The sequence below is a fragment of the Ylistrum balloti genome, unplaced genomic scaffold (genome assembly GCF_031769215.1).
Source record: "Ylistrum balloti isolate Yb309-2 unplaced genomic scaffold, AGI_CSIRO_Ybal_v1 Utg369888, whole genome shotgun sequence".
Classification (NCBI taxonomy): domain Eukaryota; kingdom Metazoa; phylum Mollusca; class Bivalvia; order Pectinida; family Pectinidae; genus Ylistrum; species Ylistrum balloti.
This window is the reverse complement of record NW_026782022.1, coordinates 1204513-1230281: the sequence shown is the minus strand read 5'-3', so window position 1 is coordinate 1230281 and position 25769 is coordinate 1204513. Positions and strand designations below refer to the sequence as shown.

The 25769-nt window shown below is 35.5% G+C and overlaps 2 protein-coding genes across 2 annotated transcripts in view; one reads left to right on the top strand and one right to left on the bottom strand.

The window, feature by feature from the left end:
* The first annotated feature begins 1126 nt into the window (after window positions 1-1126).
* On the top strand, window positions 1127-19817 carry LOC132546412 (kielin/chordin-like protein). Its single transcript, XM_060210125.1, has 15 exons — window positions 1127-1175; window positions 7278-7325; window positions 7645-7788; window positions 8093-8236; window positions 8546-8689; window positions 8994-9137; window positions 9447-9590; window positions 9909-10043; window positions 10365-10484; window positions 11239-11391; window positions 12011-12169; window positions 13553-13696; window positions 15775-15903; window positions 16265-16420; window positions 19465-19817. The coding sequence occupies exons 1-15, from the start codon at window positions 1127-1129 to the stop codon at window positions 19815-19817; spliced, it is 2166 nt and encodes a 721-aa protein (XP_060066108.1).
* Window positions 19818-22830: 3013 nt separating this feature from the next.
* The window catches only part of LOC132546411 (telomere-associated protein RIF1-like), a 34125-nt gene continuing 31186 nt past the window's right edge, over window positions 22831-25769 (bottom strand). Inside the window, exons 30-32 of the mRNA XM_060210124.1 lie at window positions 25518-25717; window positions 24364-24474; window positions 22831-23984 (exon numbers count right to left, since the gene is read on the bottom strand). Of these exons, the coding sequence (XP_060066107.1) occupies window positions 23674-23984; window positions 24364-24474; window positions 25518-25717 (622 nt within the window). The 3' untranslated portion in view covers window positions 22831-23673. The remainder of the gene's footprint in view (window positions 23985-24363; window positions 24475-25517; window positions 25718-25769) is intronic.

The window sequence follows — 25769 nt, the reverse complement described above, 5'->3', positions numbered from 1 at the left end:
TATACACCTACTTTGTTAGCTGTGTCCTTAAGAGATTCTAAATTTCTGTGTGTCATGGATATTGATAAGAATTACTTTGTTACTGCAATAAAAATAACAGATATATAACCTCTGTATCCAACACATATACATACAACAAGTTAATTGTCCTGTGATATCACGTGTTTGTGCGGTTATCATAATTAGTCACTAGCATGTTTACTGCAGCCAGCTAAGATACCGCTGTTTTGTGTATGAAGTCCTGGCTGCATGCTGTTGGGAATAAAACTTGAAATTATAAGACTGAGTTTTGAGAGACAAAGGTTTAGAATGAAGGAAACAAGTTTTATTGTCGTCAGTGTGATCTCAATTAGAACAATTTTATTTCCTTGTACGATATGGAGATTGTACAAAAGACGCACAAGTGATTTGTTTGTTTCCAATGTATGCCAGGTGTTTTCGTTGTTAAACTTGTTTTCATTAAAGACCGTGAACAAGATTTACATGGCGGATATGTTTGATAAAGCAAAGACGCTTACTCTTCTAGAACACTTGGTCTTATTCTCTTTGTGTGTTTTCAAGGTTCTTACTGTGAATCACTCTTTTGTTCATGTGCCCTCGATTAAAAGACATTGATATTGGATTAAGGTTTTGCTGTTGTATTGTTATTTATAAATTGTTTATGTTTTTAAAAAATGTTGGCACATCAAAACAACGCTGGTGTAACTCTGAAAGCAATACTAACTTCGTAACTTGTGTATTGATGTATATCAATGTTCAACTCAGTAAATAACAACACTTAATGGTCAATACTCCCATTTCAGCTGTTTATTAGATATATTGAAAATATGAATCTTATATTGCTACATCGTTTTGAACAGTAGTGTCAGTTCTTGGTATAATCCTAAGCCAATTTAGTTAACCTTTACGAAACACGGACAATTGATATTTCTTTACCAAGTATTGGAAAAATGTAAGTACGAAAGAATTCTTAAAAACATATATGTATATATATATATGGAGAACAATATCGTGCCCTGTTGTAGTTATGTACGCCGTATGAACCCCTGACAGGGCAGGATTGTCAAGATTACCTTTTGTATTTGTTTGGATTTATAACAAGCAATCAAGTGCGTTTATAAAAGCAATGCTGCACTCCCGCATGCCACTGACTGCAACTCGACGCCGGGGAACAGGTATGTGTTCACAAATACTCAGTAACGTCATGAAATACACTTTGGGTACGAAGCCTATTAACTTACACGAGAAAAAATCTTGCAACGTAAACTTTCATGTATAAAAATCAAGAAAGTACGTCCATATTAACACAATCTTAATATGTCGTCTAACTCCAGCATGCTTAATACAAAACATTGTAAATAAATAAACCAAGAATTAAAATTCAAACAAAAACATAAATAAGGACATCCTGAGAATAATATCAAGTGTCCAGGTTTGACACCATGTAAAATACAAGCAAACTCAACCCAGGTAAATAATATCACGTTTTCAAATCAGAAACAACGAGGAAAAGATTTCACAAGGATAAATTATAAACCAAAGTGAATTCAACAAAAAACTAAAAACATCTCATGAAACACAAACGATCTGATATGTCGGTATCATAAACAACCACAAACGGTCTGATATGTCAGAATCATAAACGACCACAAACGGTCTGATATGTCTGTATCATAAACAACCACATACGGTCTGATATGTCTGTATCATAAACAACCACAAACGGTCTGATATGTCAGTATCATAAACAACCACAAACAATCTGATGTCAGTATCATAAACAACCACAAACGGTCTGATGTCAGTATCATAAACAACCACAAACAATCTGATGTCAGTATCATAAACAACCACAAACAATCTGATGTCAGTATCATAAACAACCACAAACGGTCTGATGTCAGTATCATAAACAACCACAAACGGTCTGATATGTCAGTATCATAAACAACCACAAACGGTCTGATGTCAGTATCATAAACAACCACAAACAATCTGATATGTCAGTATCATAAACAACCACAAACGGTCTGATGTCAGTATCATAAACAACCACAAACAATCTGATGTCAGTATCATAAACAACCACAAACGGTCTGATATGTCTGTATTATAAACAACCACAAACGGTCTGATATGTCAGTATCATAAACAACCACAAACGGTCTGATATGTCAGTATCATAAACACCCACAAACAATCTGATGTCAATATCATAAACAACCACAAACGGTCTGATGTCAGTATCATAAACAACCACAAACGGTCTGATATGTCTGTATTATAAACAACCACAAACGGTCTGATATGTCAGTATCATAAACAACCACAAACGGTCTGATATGTCAGTATCATAAACAACCACAAACGGTCTGATAAACATAAACAACCACAAACAACCCAAACGTCTGTATCATAAACAACCACAAACACTCTGATGTCAGTATCATAAACAACCACAAACGGTCTGATATGTCAGTATCATAAACAACCACATAAACAACCACAAACAATCTGATGTCAGAATCATAAACAACCACAAACAATCTGATGTCAGTATCATAAACAACCACAAACGGTCTGATATGTCAGTATCATAAACAACCACAAACGGTCTGATATGTCAGTATCATAAACAACCACAAACGGTCTGATATGTCAGTATCATAAACAACCACAAACGGTCTGATGTCAGTATCATAAACAACCACAAACGGTCTGATATGTCTGTATTATAAACAACCACAAACAATCTGATGTCAGTATCATAAACAACCACATACGGTCTGATACTTTTGTTGTACGTCAGCATCCTATTAAGTTTTTAATTCTAAAGGTACACATGTCAAACGCCTTAGATGACAAACAGGACGAGGTTTATCGTTACAAAACATGTTTCTATTCTGTACCCTGTGTCTCGTGCCATAAACGTTGTATTGAAATACACTAAACGTTCCCAGACTCCTATATCACATCACATACACCCTGTTACACTGAATACAACCTTTATGAATATTAGAACATATTTTTCTTTCTGATCAATTTTTACAAGCATTATCCAAAACATGAACACTTTTACACCATACCACCTGTATTATTGGTTAATGAGTCTACCTATTGACCTCAATAAACGATATTACAAAACCGGTCTGTGTTTACCTTTCAATAAGGAAACACAATGGTTATCACTAACTATTCTGTCCTTTTCACGTTCCACACTAACATTTGTAAGGCACTTTGAGATTAATTGCAATATTTATCAGTGCACTGATAGCGGGGTATTATGTCTTTTCCAAGTGTTCCTAATATGGACTGATACACTTTTGCTGTTGAATTAAGCCTTCGCTCTTATTCATGAAGTACTGACCGACACCAGTTTCTGCTGAGGTCAACAACGTTTTAACTGAGGACAATAAGTAAGATAAAATACACCGGTCACAACAAAGAATCCTGACACGAGGGTGGTAGGGAGGTGGGGGACTTAATTTATTGCATATGATAAAATAGATGTGATAAGTGTTTTTGGAAATTCCATTTAAACAAGTACAGCTACTTAATGTTACACTAACAGGGATGTCAGGTACTGCTTTCTAGATAAAAATAACTGGAATATTACACAAAACATCACCCTTGATGGATGATATTTGCTTAAATTCTTTTAATTAGAAGTTTTTTTCTTTTCTTTTCTGAAACATGGGTTTTGCTAAACTTTTGTATTGAATTGATTTCAAAGCAGTTTTTGTTTCGTTTTTAAACTTGCTTCTCAGTTTGTCTCGTGATCTTTGCTCAGAGGTTTAATCAAGATTATATATATTATGTGTGTCAAAACAAAATAATTACAAAATATCAGAATCGTAATTTTAGCTGGCTGTTGTATCATCAACAAATTAAAAATATTAACTAAACAACAAAGGAACAAAAGAACATGTCAGCTTGTCGACCATTTCAAACAAAAATCTTCCGTACATTTCTTCTTTGTTTTGAAGTATTTTCCACAAAATACGATTCAGCATAGTTGACAATTATATATTCGTATCGCCGTTCACCTTTCTGTTTAATGAAAGCTCTCGTAACAAGACAACGAATGCGTTCCTTCAGTATAGAATGGGGAATAACAATGAGTTGTACTGAAGAAACGTTTAGAGTGATAAAGATTGGTTGTAGTCTCTTTCGAATTCATTAAAAGCCAGATAGCATTATTTTCACTTACAATAACATTAATTTTAATATTTATTTATTTATTTTTTTTTTTTTTTGTAAATGTAATTTTATCTTTATATAACATAGAGCCGTTAGGTATAACTGGACAGAACACACGTATCTAACAGGTATCGTATACTTTGTGTACACAATATATTTATGTAATGCCAATTAAACTATATATATATATATATATATATATATATATCTTGCTGGTCAAATTCATAAAACAAGTCTAATAGATTCGACTGATAATATAATTAATTCTATGGACAATATACACCGGACATAGTATATGTAACTTACATATCAATAGTATGAACATACATCCTATGTATAAATGACGTCAGGTTATCACTTATAGTATATACATGTTCTTCATAAGGACATCGACAAGGTCACATCACAAGAGTATGTACATCCGCCCTCTTTGAAGTTCGATCTCGTGTTAACCTTGTTGTGTTGGCGTACGAAAACACAGCCATTATATAACTGCTTACACGCGGTATCCCACAGTATTGCGCTCAGTATGAGATTAATAAACAAAGCCAAGTAATGCTAGAACAATGATTTATCAAGAACACATCCTGATCCGAAACACGAAGCACGAGATCTTAAATGGTTACGTAAACGATTTGTTTCCTTTTATCTCTTTTTCTTTCCATTAAAGAGGTGCAGCATATAAACACAAGATGCTAGTCCCGTATCAATATCAACCTACATACAACATGTAAACAGTGACAATGTGATCAAAATCAGTCAGGACTATGCATATCGGGTATACTTTAATTAGGTAAAGCAGTTGTAGGAGTCAGCTAAAATATTAGCTGTGTCATCAAAGGAGCGAAAGTCAATTTCTAGTTATTCTTGGTTTTTAACAATGCAAAGACAGGTATTTAGACATTCATCACAATTGTTATGCTGATAACAAACAGAACAATCAAATTCTTAATTTTTTGTTAAATAAACTTATCGTAATCTTCGAATTTTGTTTCATGACATGTGACGTACATAAGTATTTCTCTGTTGATAGTAAAGATTCAATAGCTTGAACCACTATGCAGGAAACAGGAACATTAACATGTGGACCAGCATCAAAGGCATAGATGAATTCGTGAAGGCAATTTTATGGAGTAGCGGAAAGAAATGTATCCTATATGCGCATGAGCCATAATGTCTTTGATCCGAACCATCCAAATTGTGAAAAGACGCACAAGTGAATAGTACCTTTTAATACAAATTTGGAAATATAACCTGATATACTAGAGCGAATAATGCACGAAACTACAGCATACAGCTGTTTTGTCAATCTAGGACTCAACAATGTTGCTATGGGCTTGAGTCTCGAAGTCGAGGAGGCGACCGAGGAAAATTCAAAACAGGTTACGGAAGAGATATAAGGACGGAATGGAGATGGGGACACGAACAGGAAATCAGTTATACCTATCATATCGTACTTATAACACACTAGCAGACAGTGAAAGTGACTACTGTAGAAAATGGTTTATCTAATCTACACTTCCTAATAAAAGTCATATCTTGTTTCAAGGCTAACACATATGTACGTAATAGGTCATATAATCTACAGCAAATGACACATTACTATCTATAATACTATGGAAACTGTAACTGGCCAAAACAAGTAGGAAATATAGAATCAATGTCGTGCTAAAGAAAGAAAATCATTTAAACTAAATCCCTTAACAGGAGATATACCAAAACATCAGATTTTTTTTTAAGTTAAAACTTATCCTGTATTTTTATATTTCCGTATTTTGGTGCAGTTGAATGAACTATTTGTAATAAAACCATTATTGTCCATAAAACAATGTTTATGGAAATAAAAAAATGTTCTAAAATGAACATAATATTTCTGACCTCAAAAGATGTTTTTGTTTATTATGTATATTGGGTTATTTATTTGATATAAGAACTCGTGCCGTTGAGTTTATAGCATGCATGCTTCTTGTGTGAAGACAATACCTATGTTCCCCAAATATATCGCGTGTATGGATTTCCATATCTTTGACACTAATGATAAGACAATAACGACATACATTTGGCACTGAAGTTTGAGTCAGAAGACAACTGGAAGCGATAAGAATATGAAGACTTTACTGCTTCTTTTTATCCTGCCCTGGTTTTCCGTCTTTGCGATAGGTAGGTATAAAACTTTACATGCAATATCAAATCTTTAACAAATTAAGAATATATGGAAAGTAGTTGTGCATTAATTAATGGTTTTCCTGCCTACAACAATTAGAAATTTCTATATATTTGTTTTCCAATAGATAATACTTTAACCGTATCAGACGAAGTTAGGAATAACGCATTTCTGCCACTACCAGGTGGATAAGTACTCGCTTTAAGCATTACACCGATCTATAAGTATTCTATCTAATAATCTATCGAGGCACTGCATATTATGTATAAGATTTGATCAAATGCCATTTATGATACATCCGATTGGCACTCGGCAATCGATCATTTGTCTTAATGTGTACTACTGCTGTGCATTCTTACGATGCACATGAACTTACTGATACCATTTCACTGTGTCGGTAAATGTTTCCAAAAATACATCTTCTTATATGTCGCCAGAGATTTGATTCAAATTTGAGTTCAATGAAACTAGGAGAAAATGTAATCAAAAGAAAGATTAACAAGGAAACTCATGAAAGATTAAAAGGAAAATAAGAGCATGTGTTCCGAAAGGGCAAGCGTCTACTGCTTCGGCGACGGTACTCGCCATGTAAATCCTGGTCAATCCAAGTAATTAATATCACATTCCCACATGAAAACAATGTAAACAAGAGGTGTTTATGGAACACTAGGCCCCCCAATTGCAACAAAACTCTAAAGTCGGACATTAGAACTGTACTGTGTAAAACATGTGCGATATTGCATGCATACTTTATGAAACACGCCTTCTATCTACAATAGTTAAGGCCATTGTTAAAGTGTGGTAAATGTAGGTCAAATGCAATGCAAACATGTGAGTTATCTGTCTATGAATCAAATAATTTAGAAAAACGAACAATAAACACATATATATACTTTTTTCCACAAATTTCCAGAAAGCACGGGAGATATTTTCGAACATGACGTCAACGACAGCAAGAAAAGTAAGTGTTGCTTCCTACACGTTATTTCATTAACAACAACTTTAAAAAGAAATCACAATTGTTCGCCTGATAGTACTAATGGGACAGACAACATTTATTACCGTCCGATCAGGAAATCAGATTGAAGCTGACGAAGGGGAATGCATGTACGCTTCCCACTACGAAAATTCATGAGATAAAGTAAAATAATTGTCTCGTGTTCAAACAAACCAGATTTAATTCCATTTCATATTTTGATATGCTAGACATAGAATTGGACACACCATATTGATAGATTACAAGCTGGTGACATACCTATAGGAGGTTATTACTTTTCCAGAGAGCTGTACATACGACGGCAAGAAATATCATGACGGGAAAACATTCCCCGCCGTGGACGGGTTCGACACATGTAAATGTCTTCATGGGACAGTAGTCTGTACGGAAAGTATCTCCGAAAGGGACATTAACGACAGCAAGAGAAGTAATAATTTTTATAATGAGGGAAGCAATCTTTTTGAACCTAAAAATCTTGATTTGAAACACATTGAATGCTCTTAGCTCAATATTGCTCATTGTACATATGTTTCTGTAAGACATCCTTGGAATTTGATAGATAAATTATTAACTAGATTCCAACCATGCAAATTCTTTAGATACATCTAGTAATATAATTGTCTGATCTTCAAATAAGCCATATTTTGATAGTGCTAGACATAGTATTGGACGCACCATATTGATAGATTACAAGCTGAGGACATACCGATAGGAGGTTATTACTTTTCCAGAGAGCTGTACATACGACGGCAAGAAATATCATGACGGGAAAACATTCCCCGCCGTGGACGGGTTCGACACGTGTAAATGTCTACATGGGACAGTAGTCTGTACGGAAAGTATCTCCGAACGGGCCATTAACGACAGCAAGAGAAGTAATAATTTTGATAATGAGGGAAGCAATCTCTTTGTAACTGAAAATCCTGATTTGATATACTTTAAGTCGCTCTTAATTCAATTATACATGTTCTGTAAGACATCCCTGGGAATTAATTGATAAATTATAACCTAGATTCCCACCACGCAAATTCATTTGGTATATCTATTAAACTAATTGTCTCGTGTTCAAACAAACCAGATTTAATTCCATTTCATATTTTGATATGCTAGACATAGAATTGGACACACCATATTGATAGATTACAAGCTGAGGACATACCGATAGGAGGTTATTACTTTTCCAGAGAGCTGTACATACGACGGCAAGAAATATCATGACGGGAAAACATTCCCCGCCGTGGACGGGTTCGACACATGTAAATGTCTTCATGGGACAGTAGTCTGTACGGAAAGTATCTCCGAACGGGACATTAACGACAGCAAGAGAAGTAATAATTTTTATAATGACGGAAGCAATCTTTTTGAACCTAAAAATCTTGATTTGAAACACATTGAATGCTCTTAGCTCAATATTGCTCATTGTACATACGTTTCTGTAAGACATCCTTGGAATTTGATAGATAAATTATTAACTAGATTCCAACCATGCAAATTCTTTAGATACATCTAGTAATATAATTGTCTGATCTTCAAATAAGCCATATTTTGATAGTGCTAGACATAGTATTGGACACACCATATTGATAGATTACAAGCTGTGGACATACCGATAGGAGGTTATTACTTTTCCAGAGAGCTGTACATACGACGGCAAGAAATATCATGACGGGAAAACATTCCCCGCCGTGGACGGGTTCGACACGTGTAAATGTCTACATGGGACAGTAGTCTGTACGGAAAGTATCTCCGAACGGGATATTAACGACAGCAAGAGAAGTAATAATTTTTATAATGAGGGAAGCAATCTCTTTGTAACTGAAAATCCTGATTTGATATACTTTAAGTCGCTCTTAATTCAATTATACATGTTCTGTAAGACATCCCTGGGAATTAATTGATAAATTATAACCTAGATTCCCACCACGCAAATTCATTTGGTATATCTATTAAACTAAATGTCTCGTGTTCAAACAAACCAGATTTAATTTTATTTCATATTTTGATATGCTAGACATAGAAATGGACGCACCATATTGATAGATTACAAGCTGAGGACATACCGATAGGAGGTTATTACTTTTCCAGAGAGCTGTACATACGACGGCAAGAAATATCATGACGGAAAAACATTCCCCGCCGTGGACGGGTTCGACACGTGTAAATGTCTACATGGGACAGTAGTCTGTACGGAAAGTATCTCCGAACGGGACATTAACGACAGCAAGAGAAGTAATAATTTTAATAATGAGGGAAGCAATCTAGTTGAAACTGAAAATTCTTATTTGAAATACGTTGAGAGCTCTTAAGTCAATATTGCACATTAACGACGTTTCTGTAAGACATCCATGGAAACTGATTGATCAGTTATGATTTAGATTCCTTCCACGCAAATTCATTAGATATATCTAGTAAAATAATTGTCTCGTGTTCAAACAAACCAGATTTAATTTTATTTCATATTTTGATATGCTAGACATAGAATTGGACGCACCATATTGATAGATTACAAGCTGAGGACATACCGATAGGAGGTTATTACTTTTCCAGAGAGCTGTACATACGACGGCAAGAAATATCATGACGGGAAAACATTCCCCGCCGTGGACGGGTTCGACACGTGTAAATGTCTACATGGGACAGTAGTCTGTACGGAAAGTGATGATAAAGCATTAAGAGCTGTAGGTGAGTAGTCAGTTGTTTCTATGGTAACCATGGCATATCATATTGTTTTATCTTTGATTTATGTAAGATGTATTTGTCTATCAGAATTAAAGCAACCTCCTTTGTGTGTTTTTGCGAGTTATTAAGAGTTTCCATGCTTCGCTAAAGCTACAAATCTTTGCAACTTTATATTTTTTCTAGGAAGAAAGTTAAACGGAATATGATTTTCTCTTATTTTTCAAAACATTTGTTTTTCGTATTTATTATGTCCTCGATAAAATAGCATCCTCTATAGTCAGTTAAATAAAGCTGCAGCTTGACTGAATGATAATACTATTACAGAAACGTGTTTGTATGATGGCGTTGAGTACACAGCTGGGGACAAGTTTAATGCTACAGATGGATGCAATACTTGTTCTTGTACTAACGGGATGGTGGCGTGTACTTATATGGCGTGTAACCGTAAGTCTAATGACATAGCTTACCTGTATGTGATCAAGATTATCCGCGGGCTTACATTCTGTTACAAAATCTCGAACTCATGCTGGTAACATATCTATTTTTTGCGTATTATTGCAAGATTGCAAAACACTTTCTCAACCTAAAGTTGAATTTCTAAATTCTTCGATTCGATTTTCTCCCTGTGTGGTCATACGTAAGAAGGACAATTGAATATAAGGTCTTTTTAATTGTGAAAATATCGCAAAAAGATATCAATCAGATCGATCGGAAGAGACAGAACTAACTAAATGAGATTTTCCTGTCTGATGTACGAGAAAATAGAGATTTACACGTGATTGACATCTTAAATCATAGGTTAAAATTTATACAGTATATTAAAAAATAATACTTTATAATGGATAAAGTATATCAACAAAATAATACTTTGTTATGGATAAAGTATATTAAAAAATAATATTTTATAATGGATAAATTATATTAAAAAATAATAATTTATAATGGATAAATTATATTAAAAAATAATACTTTATAATGGATAAAGTATATTAAAAAATAATGGATAAAGTATATTAAAAAGTAATACTTTATAATGGATAAAGTATATTAAAAAATAATACTTTATAATGGATAAAGTATATTAAAAAATAATACTTTATAATGGATAAAGTATATCAACAAAATGTATAAGTTTACTGAACATTGATAACTTCAATTCGTTTTACCAAAACCTTAAACAGAATGACTCGGATTGTAGATGGAGTGGGCCAGATACACACATGTGTGTACAACGGGACTGTCTATTCGGTAGGGGACAACTTCTTCTCCGTGGACGGCTGTAACTCGTGTGGATGTAGTAATGGCGGAATGGTCTATTGTACAGCAATGTTCTGTCTTGGACCAATGAACGGTAAATATGTGTTTCTGGAATAATAGTTGTAAAAGATGAAATTCCTGAATCATTAAACTACAAGGTTCTTTATCCATTGTCATGTGAGTCAGGAATCTAACATTTTATCCGTTTTGCATGGTTCCTAATCTTATGATATGCGAGTCAGGAATCTAACTTTGTATCCGTTTTAAATGGTACCTGATCTAGTGTCATGCGACTTTCTTACCCTTCGGGTGTTAGCAATGCATGCAAATACTGTATATAGAAGTTCTTCTGTGACGAAATACTATTTAATATGTAAATTAATTCAGTCGCTGAATACGATTAGCTAACATATTATACATTTAATATAAAGGATTTGTTAAAAAGCAAAACATTTCACCTCGTGTAGTACACTTATAAATTTGACAACATTTTCATTTCGAGCCAAGGGTCACTTTATAAATATGAGGCTTCGGGGATGTTAAGGATAACGGGTCATAGTCACTGAGTATGGATAGAAATTCGATAATTAAATCATTTTAACTGATACTATATCAAAATAGGGCCATTTTAAAACACAAATAGTATTGACACAATGGAAATTGTAAGTGTGGATAAAACTACATGAAAAATAATTTTGATATTACTGTTTTAGTGGTGAAACCGTCACCATCCTGTACATACTACGGCAATACCTTCCTGGATGGACATAGCTTTAATTCCTTTGACGGCTGCAACACGTGCACATGTAATGCCGGCAAAGTGTCTTGCACCGAAGAGGCGTGTGCGGGCAGTGCTCCAAACGGCTATGGAGGTTAGCACTTTAGTAGTTAGACTTTACCCGGTTTATTTCTGTAAAAGGAAAGACTATTGTAATCTTTACAGAAAACGATTATACACAAATGTGAACAAATATGTCTAGTTTCTTCAATATTGACACATAACATATGATCAGAGGCATTCCTAGACAAGGACCCAACCTCGTCTGTGGATATAACCATACTTATAACAAAGTTTGAAGCTCAATCGGCCTATCGCGACGACCCAATTTTGGGGAACTTTTGTAACTAAATCATTCGAGATATCTCGCTGGGAGTGGTCTGAATCAACTGATAAATGTTTTTTAAATTTGGTATTTGATTCACTGTTTATCATGCCAACACCAGACTTTATAAAACAAGGCATAAGACAGACAAACAAACATGGGATATATCTGCATATCACACAACGACACCACAGGGCAGACAAACAAACATGGGGCATATCTTCATATCACACAACGACACCACAGGGCAGACAAACAAACACGGGGCATATCTTCATATCACACAACGACACCACAGGGCAGACAAACAAACACGGGACATATCTTCTTCATATCACACAACGAAACCACAAGGCAGACAAACAAACACGGGGCATATATTCTTCATATAACACAACGACACCACAGGGCAGACAAACAAACATGGGGCATATCTTCATATCACACAACGACACCACAGGGCAGACAAACAAACACGGGGCATATCTTCATATCACACAACGACACCACAGGGCAGACAAACAAACACGGGACATATCTTCTTCATATCACACAACGAAACCACAAGGCAGACAAACAAACACGGGGCATATCTTCTTCATATCACACAACGACACCACAGGGCAGACAAACAAACATGGGGTATATCTTCATATTACACAACGACACCACAAGGCAGACAAACAAACACGGGACATATCTTCTTCATATCACACAACGACACCACAGGGCAGACAAACATGGGGCATATCTTCTTCATATAACACAACGACACCACAAGGCAGATAAACAAACATGGGGCATATCTTCTTCATATCATAATGTAAAAAGTCACTGTATTAATTGAGCATTCTGTATAGCTACCTTTAACTTGTACTGGTTCCATTAAACAGAAATATGATTATTGAATGATATTTAAAATGTCATATTTGACTGTTAACGGTGCAATATTGACACAGGTCATAGTACACGTACCTGATTTCATATTATGACGACATTTACAAAAACTATTCGGCTTAAATCTTATATTGAGTTTCATCACTATATGATAGTAGAGTCAAATGATATTAGTAGAAATGGTTTAAAGAATGATCAAAACCCGTTGTATTGTTGTAAACTGTTTATAACCAACATATGTTATGTATTACACAGCGGAATGTGTGTATCATGGCACTGTGTACACGAGCGGACAATCTTTTCCATCAGTTGACGGATGTAACGAATGCGTCTGCTTCAACATCCGCGAGATCTGTACAAAGAAAGTGTGCGCACCCGGCTACACAACACCAGATCCAAGTAGGCATACAGATGCTTTCTGCTAAGCCATCAGATGAAGAAATTAATATGTTCAGTATTCATCAATATATACAGTGATAGTATACAGTAAACATTTATCTAGCTTTCTTATCAGTCTTTATAGCATATGGTAGCCCTGAAGTGTATTGTATACATTCACCAATTCCTGAATGTATTGTACTGAATGTATTGTATGCAATTGATCGGCGTAAAAAACAATTGCGCTTTTTGAGCATTTATAAGCCAGTATCGTAAACCAAATTACCATAAGTTATCATAAATATCACAGTATATGTTCAGGTATTGAAATGGCGTGAGCCGTTCACGGAGATGCTATCGGGATATCGTAACGCACTGAATGTATTGTATACCTGTACCACATACTGAATGTATTGTATACCTGTACCACATACTGAATGTATTGTATACCTGTACCACATACTGAATGTATTGTATACCTGTACCACATACTGAATGTATTGTATACCTGTACCACATACTGAATGTATTGTATACCTGTACCACATACTGAATGTATTGTATACCTACACTACATACTGAATGCATTGTATACCTACACTATATACTGAATGTATTGTATGTCTACACTACATACTGAATGTATTGTATGTCTACACTATATACTGAATGTATTGTATACCTGTACCACATACTGAATTATTGCATACCTGTGCTACATACTGAATGTATTGTATACCTGTACCACATACTGAATGTATTGTTTACCTGTACCACTTACTGAATGTAATGTATACCTACACTACATACTGAATGTATTGTATACCTGTACCACATACTGAATGTATTGTATACCTACACTACATACTGAATGTATTGTATACTTGCACTACATACTGAATGTATTGTTTACCTGTACCACATACTGAATGTATTGTATACCTGTACCACATACTGAATGTATTGTATACCTGTACCACATACTGAATGTATTGTATACCTGTACCACATACTGAATGTATTGTATACCTACACTACATACTGAATGCATTGTATACCTACACCACATACTGAATGCATTGTATACCTACACCACATACTGAATGTATTGTATACCTACACCATATACTGAATGTATTGTATACCTACACTATATACTGAATGTATTGTATGTCTACACTACATACTGAATGTATTGTATACCTGTACCACATACTGAATTATTGCATACCTGTGCCACATACTGAAAGTATTGTATACCTGTACCACATACTGAATGTATTGTTTACCTGTACCACTTACTGAATGTAATGTATACCTACACTACATACTGAATGTATTGTATACCTGTACCACTTACTGAATGTATTGTATACCTACACTACATACTGAATGTATTGTATACTTGCACTACATACTGAATGTATTGTTTACCTGTACCACTTACTGAATGTAATGTACCAACACCCTATCCTGAATGTAATGTGTAGTTCAGGCGTCTGACCGTCTAGCCCTCGATCTCTGGGTCACGGGTTCAAGACCTATCTAGTGGAGTCGCCAGGTACTTGCTGCAGGTCGGGGTTTTTTCTTCATTAACTCTGGCTCTCCTCTCCCACCAGAATCTGGCACATTCTGAAATGACCCCGGCTATTAATAGAACCTACATCATCAATAATCCAAACATGAGTTATTGTAAACATGCATTTCATCCTAAATGCAATGCATATTTAGGTACCCTGTTGATACTAACTAAAGGGCAGCTTTTCTTTCATTACGTCGAATCTCCTACAACACAATATATCCGTATCTCTGATTGGCTGAATGGTTCCATTGTTCTCTTGTGGCGTTTTTTTATTTCATCATGAAACGTGCAATGTGACGTCATCATAGAAAAAGGGAGGACCTCTTTAATAGAACAGTTTAATTCTGATTTCAAGAACATTTGTAGAAGGATTTGAGTAAATCCACATTCGTTTCCGTGACATTGGTAACTGACAGGTAAAGTATTTCTTGGCGACGTTATAAGATTTATGTTAGGTGAATGACGTCCCTTATATTTAAGAATAAAACAAAAGATGTAAAAATCGTTGATTTTTTAGGTCACTGCGAGGCGAACGGTATAATGTACAAACCTGGAGAGACCTGGGCCGCGCCGGACGGCTGCAATCACTGTTTCTGTTCCTCTGCGGGCGTGGCCGGATGTACCCAAATGTTCTGTCTCGTCGGACGTGAGTAACAGTAATAAAGCCAAGACATAAATAAGAGTTCGTTGATAAAGCCTTTTCCAGGATCGCTATGTCTATATAAAAACATTTAACATGAGGCAACTAAGATTGTTTTAACGGCACACCTAAACGACACAAGAGGAGTAAATTGATGGCATTAAAAATGACATTTGATTCCGATAAAAGTGAACAATTCATTATCCATCGAACTACCAATACAACTTTCAGATTCCAAAACCGGTATACAATGGTAACTGTCAACGTGATCGTTCATTTTGAATTTGACGTGTTTTCTTCGTTTGTGAAGAGAAACCCACCAGCAAGGTAACCATTCTGACTAAAGTATACTGGATTATACTTGTAGGTGACTTAGATCGCAGTGACACTTGTTTGTACGAGGGAAAGGTGATGCACGTGGGAGATAATGTTCTTGCCAAAGACCATTGTAATCATTGCTTCTGTTCACGTGGCGGCGCTGTAGCCTGTACTGAGATGGCATGCATTATTAACCCTGTTGGACGTAAGTAGATCTGCTATGAACCACATTGCTTTTCCCCTTCAGTCGAAATTAATTTTTCGACGTATGTTTACATCTATATGTCTTTTTTTTACATCTCAGAGAGAGAAATTGGACCAAAAGCATAAAAGTTCTCACTTGCATTTTCGCTGAATCTATGAACTATTGTAGAGTTGTTTCATAACAATACCCCAAAAAGAATGAAAAAATTAACTAGAACTTGTAAGTTACAAACACGACTTATGACACGGAAATCTCTGAAGTTAAAAGACGTGAAGGAACATGGGAGTACGAAGGCTAAGTTATCGGACGAAGGCAAACATTTCACTTGTTTTGTGAAAGTTACTGATATATCAGTACTATTATCCTTAGACTCAAGCTTCTGTGAGTTAGTGTATCTACAAAATGCTTGATGGCAAGTTGTTTAAATCAACGACAGCTATTATCACAACTCACAAAGGTTAAAACGGGCACTGTTTCCACGTTATGGATAAGCCTAAGAATCCAGTATCCGTATTAGAGGGGCATTAATGAATTTACTTCTCATTTATTGTTCATAATGACTGAAATGAAAACAATAGTTATATGTAGCCAAATCAGCGCGCAAAGATAGTATGTATCGTAAAGGGTTTGGTAGAAAAAACTCTAAACGTGCATGAATTTAAAACTTCCAATGCTCCATACTTTAGAATATTGTCATGGATAAGCTGTCAAGACAAAGTACTAAAGACGCCATGACAGTCTCGCCGTTTCGGGAATGCTACAGGATATGGTAGATACACGGGTGATCTGCGTGTAATTTGGTCAAGTTTTCATCTAAACTCAGAAGTTTCTCAAGGTTATCGAGAACATATTTTCATAATAGAATACTTCCACATTTTTAATGTTTGCAATGTACCAGAGTGGAATTTAAGACATTGTAAATGAATTACTTATGTGTGCTTATCAATAAGATACATTTATCATTAACGTATCTCTGACCATAAAAAAAACTCCCTGATTTCGAACTCCAGGCCCTCTCCTAAAGCTTCGGACTTCGAAATTTTGTAAATATAAAACATTATGAAAATGTCAATATTTTCAAAATTTATTGTCCCGAAAGAGTCAGATCATATACGGATGCATAGCCAGGGGACACAGGGAAAACAAAGCACAGAAATAGCAAGTTGGAAAGGAAAAATGTAAACATCCCAAGTGTTACAACGGGAGCGAAAATTCATTTGGCTCAAATCAAAACATACGTTCTAGTATAATTCACAACTATGTATTTGCATCGCCGTTCACCTTTCTATCTGATAAAAATGATATCTTTATGTATGCTCCCGTTAACCAGGTTGACGTTTATAATTGGAACGGGTATGGTAGTGTATACAATGGAAGCAATCACATGATTGACTGAAACGATATTCTAGATTGATCAAAACGGGAATTCTGTGAAATCAGCATTCCACTGTTTCCACTTCTGGGATTCAGAATCACAATAAGACAGAGACTCTGATTTAATAATACGAAGAAGCTTGGATGAAGTTTGCTTGAACAACTTGAAGAGACTACAACGTTGTTTATATCAAGTGTAGGAATCCATTGTAAACGAGGAAGGTCCGTATCCTTATAATTAACTGGCGGTCTAATACTAAAGCATAGTGCTTAGCTTGTATTTCCGTTTTGGAAAGATTTGATAATGTATAGATTGACGAACTTTGAATGCAGGGTATATGTTTACCGACAATGATCAGGTTATTAGATGTTTTGTCTGCAGACACGATCACATAATGCCATGCAGATCATTTAGCATGGTCTTGACTTAAACCTTAAACTTCGATTTTGTTAATATACAAATACTTTGGTAGAGAAACCGTCATATCTCAGTATAGTATTGAAATTGTTGCCTTTATGCTCCCCGTAAATTTTCGGTGGAGCACGTAGTTTCCGTTGGGCCCGTACGGACATCCGTCTCTCCATCCGTCCTTTCGTGCCTGGAGGTTAACTTTGGTGTTAATATTTTCCAACAGACTTTTGGCATACCTATGGAACCAACTGCGCCCCTCTATTGGCTGATTTGTTTTTGTTTTCATGAGGTCACAAAAACCTTGCAAAGTCGTTTAATTTCACTTTCGAACATATTGATGACGTCTTGTCTTTAAATAACAAGATATTTATTGACTACATCCATCGTACATATCCACCAGAACTGGAAATAAAAGATACGACAGACTCTTGTACATCAGCTGCTTATCTCGATCTTTTTCTACAACGAAACCAACATGAACAGCTTTCCATCAAGCTATATAATAAACGTGATTATTTAATTTCCCTGTTGTGAATTTTCCATTTCTGGATTGCAATTTCCCTACATCTCAAACCTATAGTATTTACACAGTTGATTCGATATCCAATGGCCTTTTCCCATTATCACGACTTTCGCGCAGGAAGTCGTCAACTGACTGACAAGCTCGTAACACAAGGGTTCGAAAGATGCAGGTTGGTGAAAATTATGGGGAAGTTTTATGGTCGCCAAATTAATCCAATTGAGAAGTATTCTGTTTCTTTGTGCGACATAAAGCTTGGCGTATTTGATGCTCGTTAGTTTGCCTGTTGGTTCCGTTGTTGTATATCTTGTTCTCATTTGAAAACTTGACATTACTTACTTGGATTGACCAAAGTTTACATGACGGTGTCGTTGATAAAGCATGGACGCTTCCACTTTCGGAACACAATTTCCTTGTACTTTTTCAGAAGACTCCGTGTAAATCTTTCTTCTGTTCCTATTTTGCCCTGATTTTGAGCTCGAATCATGATTATGTTGCCATATTGGTATTTTCTTGATGATTCTTTGCCAACAGCATTGGTCCGTGTCCGGAGCATAACTTTGCTTTCATTTATACAGGGGAATAAAAATTGATCAAACTAAGAAGATGTGCAGTGTACCAAATTCTGGGCCCGAAACCCAGTAATTACATAATTATTCCTCTTAATTAAAATTTTGTGTCCAGTAAAAGTGTTTTCGGCGAGCATTTAACAATTTTACTGACACTGTTGTTTTGTAGGAGAATTGCCAACACCGGACACGACCCTATTTAGCGGTCAGACAGGAGGATGTCACTACAACGGCCAGGTGTACTGGGCGGGAGCTAGCTGGAAAGCCGCGGACGGGTGCAACTCATGTTTCTGTTCGGCTCATGGTGGATCGTTGTGTACTGACGCTGTTTGTGACGTCAAATCAACCGACGAACGTGACGTGACCACGTGCAAGTATCACGGCAAGACATACAATGTACATGACATGTTCCCGGATGTAGATGGCTGCAACTCCTGCTGGTGTTCCAACCTTGGCGATGCCCTCTGTACGAAGCTGTGGCATTGTACATTTCATACTCTCCCAGGTGAGAGTGGGAACTAGTGACGCGAAAGAATTTTAAAAATTAGTCAAATAAACTTCATCATAAGAACGAGTTGAATTTAAATCTTTGATATCGGTACGGAGTCAGCACTCATTTTAGCACGATAGCTTTACAACGAAGTGTTCGTGGTGACATTCTTAGAACTTTATCGCTATGCTTTGCAAAGCAAAAAAGGAGTAAGGATCTAAATGATTTTTCCTCCGAAACACTATTCTCCTTTCTCAAGAGTGTTCCTGTACAGTCAGTCCTCTCTTCGTCACGCTTTCAGCAGATACTGCACTGAAATTCAGCGTGATCAACACGGCGTTAAAAAGATCATTCTATTTCATGCTCAAGAGCTTAATCCCATTACATTTCTATAATCTTATTGACTGTTCATTTCACGAGACTTTAGACTTAAAAAAAAAAATTTGCAACCAAAGCTTAAAACTTTGAGACGAATTTCATAAATTGCTATGATACATAACTCAAAAAGAGTAACGTTTTCACAGGTTTTAAATTAAAAGTGTAGATGATAAAATCAAACGGAGGTAGACATTTTATTGTGTAATTTTCATTCATGACGTAACGGCATTGTCCATATTATGACATCACATATATTTCTGGATCGTGCAGCCAATGAAAAACGCTCCAGGGGATATAAAACAGGTGACATATACACAAAAATCTTGCAAAGGCCATCGACTGAATAACAAGAGGATTGTGATGAAATGATTTCTGTTGCAGCAATCGAGACAAAATGTACACCAGTAATCCGAGTAACAGGTTGGTGAAGACTATGGAAACGTGTATTGGTCGTCATTCCTAAGAATTGTTTCCTTAAGTAATATAAAGTTAGTATGCATAGTGTGACCCTGTCCCCATTGAGGACATTACATTATTTACTTGACCACGAAGCATGACCTTGACCTTTCCAAAGAGTGTGTAAATCTGTCCTTCGTCCATGGTATACCCTGTTCCATAGACCTTGAGTCTGAAATAAGATACTGTCTTCATAAATTAGTTAAGGATTCTGTGTTTCTGGAACTTCCCATGTATTTAAAGATGACAACTACTTGGTCCTTCTGGACTTGAATCTAGAACAGTAAAAATACCACTTGTTGATGTCAACAAGTATCACAGAAGCTTAAGTGTTGTCCACCAGCCTACAAGATAGCTATCTTTTATATCACTTGATATCATACTAGCCACAGTGTGTCGTCAGAATGAAACTTGGCTTCAACCCTAATTCTCTTCAACTACCAGCCTCCAAACTGTTCAGAGTGAAAGTCTACCATTTCTGTAGTGAATTTCTCATCTGGACGAGTTCTTTTACACAGGTCACTAGTTTGACAATGAGTGCCTAAGTTTTTATCAGGCCTTCCTGTGTGTCTATATATTTGGAGGATATGAATACAGAAAACAGCAGGACATTATAGTATACAATTTATTATCTAAGATGAAAATATACAAAAGATATAGAGTATGTATATCTTAATGTGTCAATTACATAGCAAAACGCCCTCTATTAAACCAATACAAAAATAACTTCACCAGTCAATATCTGTCAATTCATTCTCAGAATAAAATATCAGAAAAACAAATAATTTGATGTTGAAAGTTGAATGTATTTTAACAATAAACTTCATCCTTGCTGACGAGCATACTTGTTAGGATTTTATAAAGTAATATTCTAGTATTTGAAGATTTCATTTATTTTTTTCTCTCTAGTATTGTAATATGTCATATGGAAACTTTATTATGTAGTGTCTTAATACTTTATAGTTTCTATATACAAGACTGTATTTACAATCTGGGAACGCAACATACATTTCCATCAATTAAAATCTATCATGGTAATTTTTGTAAAAAGATACAGAATTATGAGAAGAAATTAAGACTCAGCATTTTACCATTCTGGTGTATTTCTATATAACAATATCCCTGTACAATGCAGAATGAAGAGGCTTCAGACTTAGATGTATCAATCCTATTTTCAGGAGCAGAAGGCAGTTGCACTTTAAATTGCAACATTTACAAAATTCTCTATGTAACGAAAATTAATACATTTTTCTCAAAGCCTACCTTTATACAAGACTCTAGTTTTACATATTATTGAGAAATCAATTGTTATTTTTTACTTCATTCCTTTACAACCCCAGGACACAAAAATAGAACACTGTTTTATGTCACATCACTTCCTGTACAAGAATAATTCTGGAACATTATAAAATGAAACATTTTAAAGAAACTTTCACACAAGTTTAACTCTTCTTACATACTCAACGAACATGCTTGATTATCCTATTATACATCTAATTTCTCCAGACAATACAAACAAGCATTTCACCATGTCTCCTGAAGATAACAACATACAGCTACCTCAAACTTTCACAAACGACTCCAGGTGTGTTGACTCATGCATCCCTTGCCACTCATTTATAAAACATAATTGGTATCAAAAAATACTGAAAAAATGTTAAAAATTGGCAGTTATATCTTCAGTTGGTTATGATCCATCCTTATTTATAAATATACTGCGTAAATGATGATGGCACAAATACCAAGACAAATCCAGCCTGGTGCTTACAACTGTTTTGGTGTACAATAATCACCTACATAACTTATGTTCTAGCAGAAATCAGATTTTAAATTAAGTACCTAGATATATACAACACATATAACGAAGTTTCAACCTCAGAGCTTCGGGAGACTGTTTCTTGCTAGAGAAGCTTACACCAAGCATGTGTTCAAATCATAAATATTATCAAAGTTTTTTAAATAGCACTGTCATCCACACAAGTCCACTGATTAGTTACTGGGGTTCACTTTGTGTTGCTAAATGAGAAGAAAATGAGGGCAATGTTTTTATTTTCAGAATTTTCAGAAAACGACAATTTTAGAAGGTGGAAGTTACCTAAATTCTCAGTGCCTTTCCCACCTTTAATACATATATATTTATATTGTTTAAGACTAGTCTGAAACAAGTTTGTGTTTGAAACAATGAGCAGCTACAAATAACAATATTCAGCAACTTTATCAATACACAATCAAGATTCAGCAAATGTGTTTTCAAATCTCAAAATTGATTTTTTTTTCTTTCAAGCAATGAAAATATTAATTTTCATTTTTCATCAATGCCACCAATTTGGCCAGATTTCCCCAAAAATATCAACCTAAAGGGTTAGTATTACCTTCTAGTAACACAGATCCAAACTTAGCTTTGTACAGCAACAAGTATCAACACAAAACATAAAGAAACATTCCAGAGTGTACCAGTCTGTTTCGTAATAAATTTATATTGCAACTTGCCAAACTTCAATAACTTTTCTGCAATGTTTTTTTTGAGAAATTTACAGACTTACGAGACAAACAGACTTACAAAATCCTTCAGTGTATGATGAACACAAATCAGGTCTATTACAATAGGCAGACATAACCCCAGGGGGCTAACACTAAAGCCTAGTTGAATGATATTTATTTGTATTTTAACATATTAACTGCAATGGCTATGTGTGGGCTTATCAACAGACCTAAACTTATTGCTAGAGAGGTACGGTAAATAATTAAAATAAATTTACCTCTTCTACTACACAAAATTGTACCATTAATCATTGGGCTTTTTGTTCTGTTGTGAAGATTGACAATCGGCAACTTTACCCGTCAATAATTTCAAAGGTGTACTGTGGTAAATTTAAACTCATTTGTTGGAAAGAAATTTAGTCAGATCAGCTGACGATTAAAGATGGCTGTTCAGGGATCATCAGCTGATGTCAAGATTTGTTGGTTTTTTATTTGATTGGATTGGATCAGAATAACATCAGCAACATACAGCATGGGTGTTTAATAAAACGTTGTTGATAAATTCTACATAAGTTAGGAATCCGGACATTTACATCTATCTTTGAGAACCGACATAACAGTCGCTGTTAGGTTTGTTAGATGGTGATGGATCTGGAAAATATCTGAAGTTCCAAATTCACTCATCCTTGTCTTATCATTACACTGACTGACAATGTCTTCAAGTGAATGAAGGAGAGATCCTGCGGCTGATTCTGAACTTTCTGTGTTCTGAACAGGATTCTCCACATCAGAAGGATTAGTTGTTGTTGGTAAACTGTCTGTGCAATCCATATCCTCCAACATCCCATGGCTACTTGTGGGGAAAGGGTCACTATCTTCATCACCTGCAACAAATTATTCCAACTCCATAAAGAATTTTAAAGATATTCTAATGACACCTCAGATACTCTATAATAAAATCATGTCTCCTATAAATATTAAGTATTATACTCCAGGTCAATTTTGGTAGGTAATCCATTTTCTGGACATATCGATTCATAAATTAAAAATATTCCCCATAAATTAATAAAGAGAAAAAAAAAGTGAAGATTTTACAGTACATGGTCAAGATGAAAAAGCTTTTCTGAAATATGTTCTGAAATCATACTCATTGAAGTGGTTAATAAAAATCTGTTATCACACTCAGAATACATATTGACCATGATCTAGGATGTACCTATAGTTTAAGTAACATCATTTTCTGGCTTCAGAAATATAACATACCTTTTTCTGCAGTAAGTTTTGCGTTTTCAAAATTTTCCATCTGATTGACCACAGCTAGCTTTTTCACAGGTGACAAACTTTCTTCCTCAGTAATTTCTGCAGAGACTGGAGCTACAACACAGAGAATTGATGTAAAAATTTGGTGGAGATAAAATATTACACCGTAATATTGTGTATTGTTTGTCCAGAGATAAAATATTACACCATAATATTGTGTATTGTTTGTCCAGAGATAAAATATTACACCATAATATCGTGTATTGTTTGTCCAGAGATAAAATATTTCACCATAATATTGTCTATTGTTTGTCAAGAGATAAAATAGTACACCATAATATTGTGTATTGTTTGTCCAGAGATAAAATATTACACCATAATATTGTGAATTGTTTGTCCACTTTTATTTCACTACTTGACCGCAGTCTTTAAGTCTCTGTCCTACTTAGTGGACCTGAATGGTAATTTTTGTTGGGTTTGTACCTGGGCAGTTATCGCCAACAAAAGTAGGATACCCTTCCATTGCATGACTATACACATCTAACATATTCAACAAGTACGTAGAACAAATCAAGTGGCGGAGAGACTGGGGAATGGCGGCGAGACTGGGGAATGGAGGCGAGACTGGGGAATGGAGGCGAGACTGGGGAATGGAGGCGGGCTAGCAATCAAATGGCTGAAGTCTGGAGAAGATAAAGATTGTCTGACCACCTCGAACGATTTTCCCAAACAGATACCGAAAATCTAGGACAGACAGTCGTGTAATGCACATACATTCATTGGTTCGTGTATATATACTTATTACACTACCTGTAATTTGTCCTTAGAGCTGTAGGTTTTGGGGAAAGCTACAGATGACCTCTTCCAGAGTTCAAATGGATATACTTATTAACTGGCTCTTACATGCCTTTTGATTTAAATAGAAACAAAGAATTTCTTACCCTGGAAAGTTACTGTATATTAATAGTGGTATACACCTGGGTGTCAAGACTGATTGACCTTAGTGTGATTGACCTTAGTGTGACCCTGGAAGGAACCCGATGCTTATAACAAGGCCATAGAGTCAAGTAAAACCATGAAGTTGTGTAAAGTAGTGCATACAAGAAACAAGTTTTTGTCCTTGATGAGCTGACCAAAGCCCATCAGCTGACCATTACCTTTTGTTACAGTGTTCAGTTTCTGGTTCTTGACCTTCCTCGACTCTTTCTGGGTCTCAAACTTCTGAAGCACACTACGCACTATGGAAACTTTAGGTGATTTTATAGGCAGGTTGTCAACTTCCCGTTCCGTAAGAGCAGACAGATCACCTATGGTATGGATATTACGTGCCCTCACTAGCTGTCCAAGGCCTCTCATCCTACAAAGATAACATATAACTTGTTTTATCCAATAAACAGGCATGGTGCTAA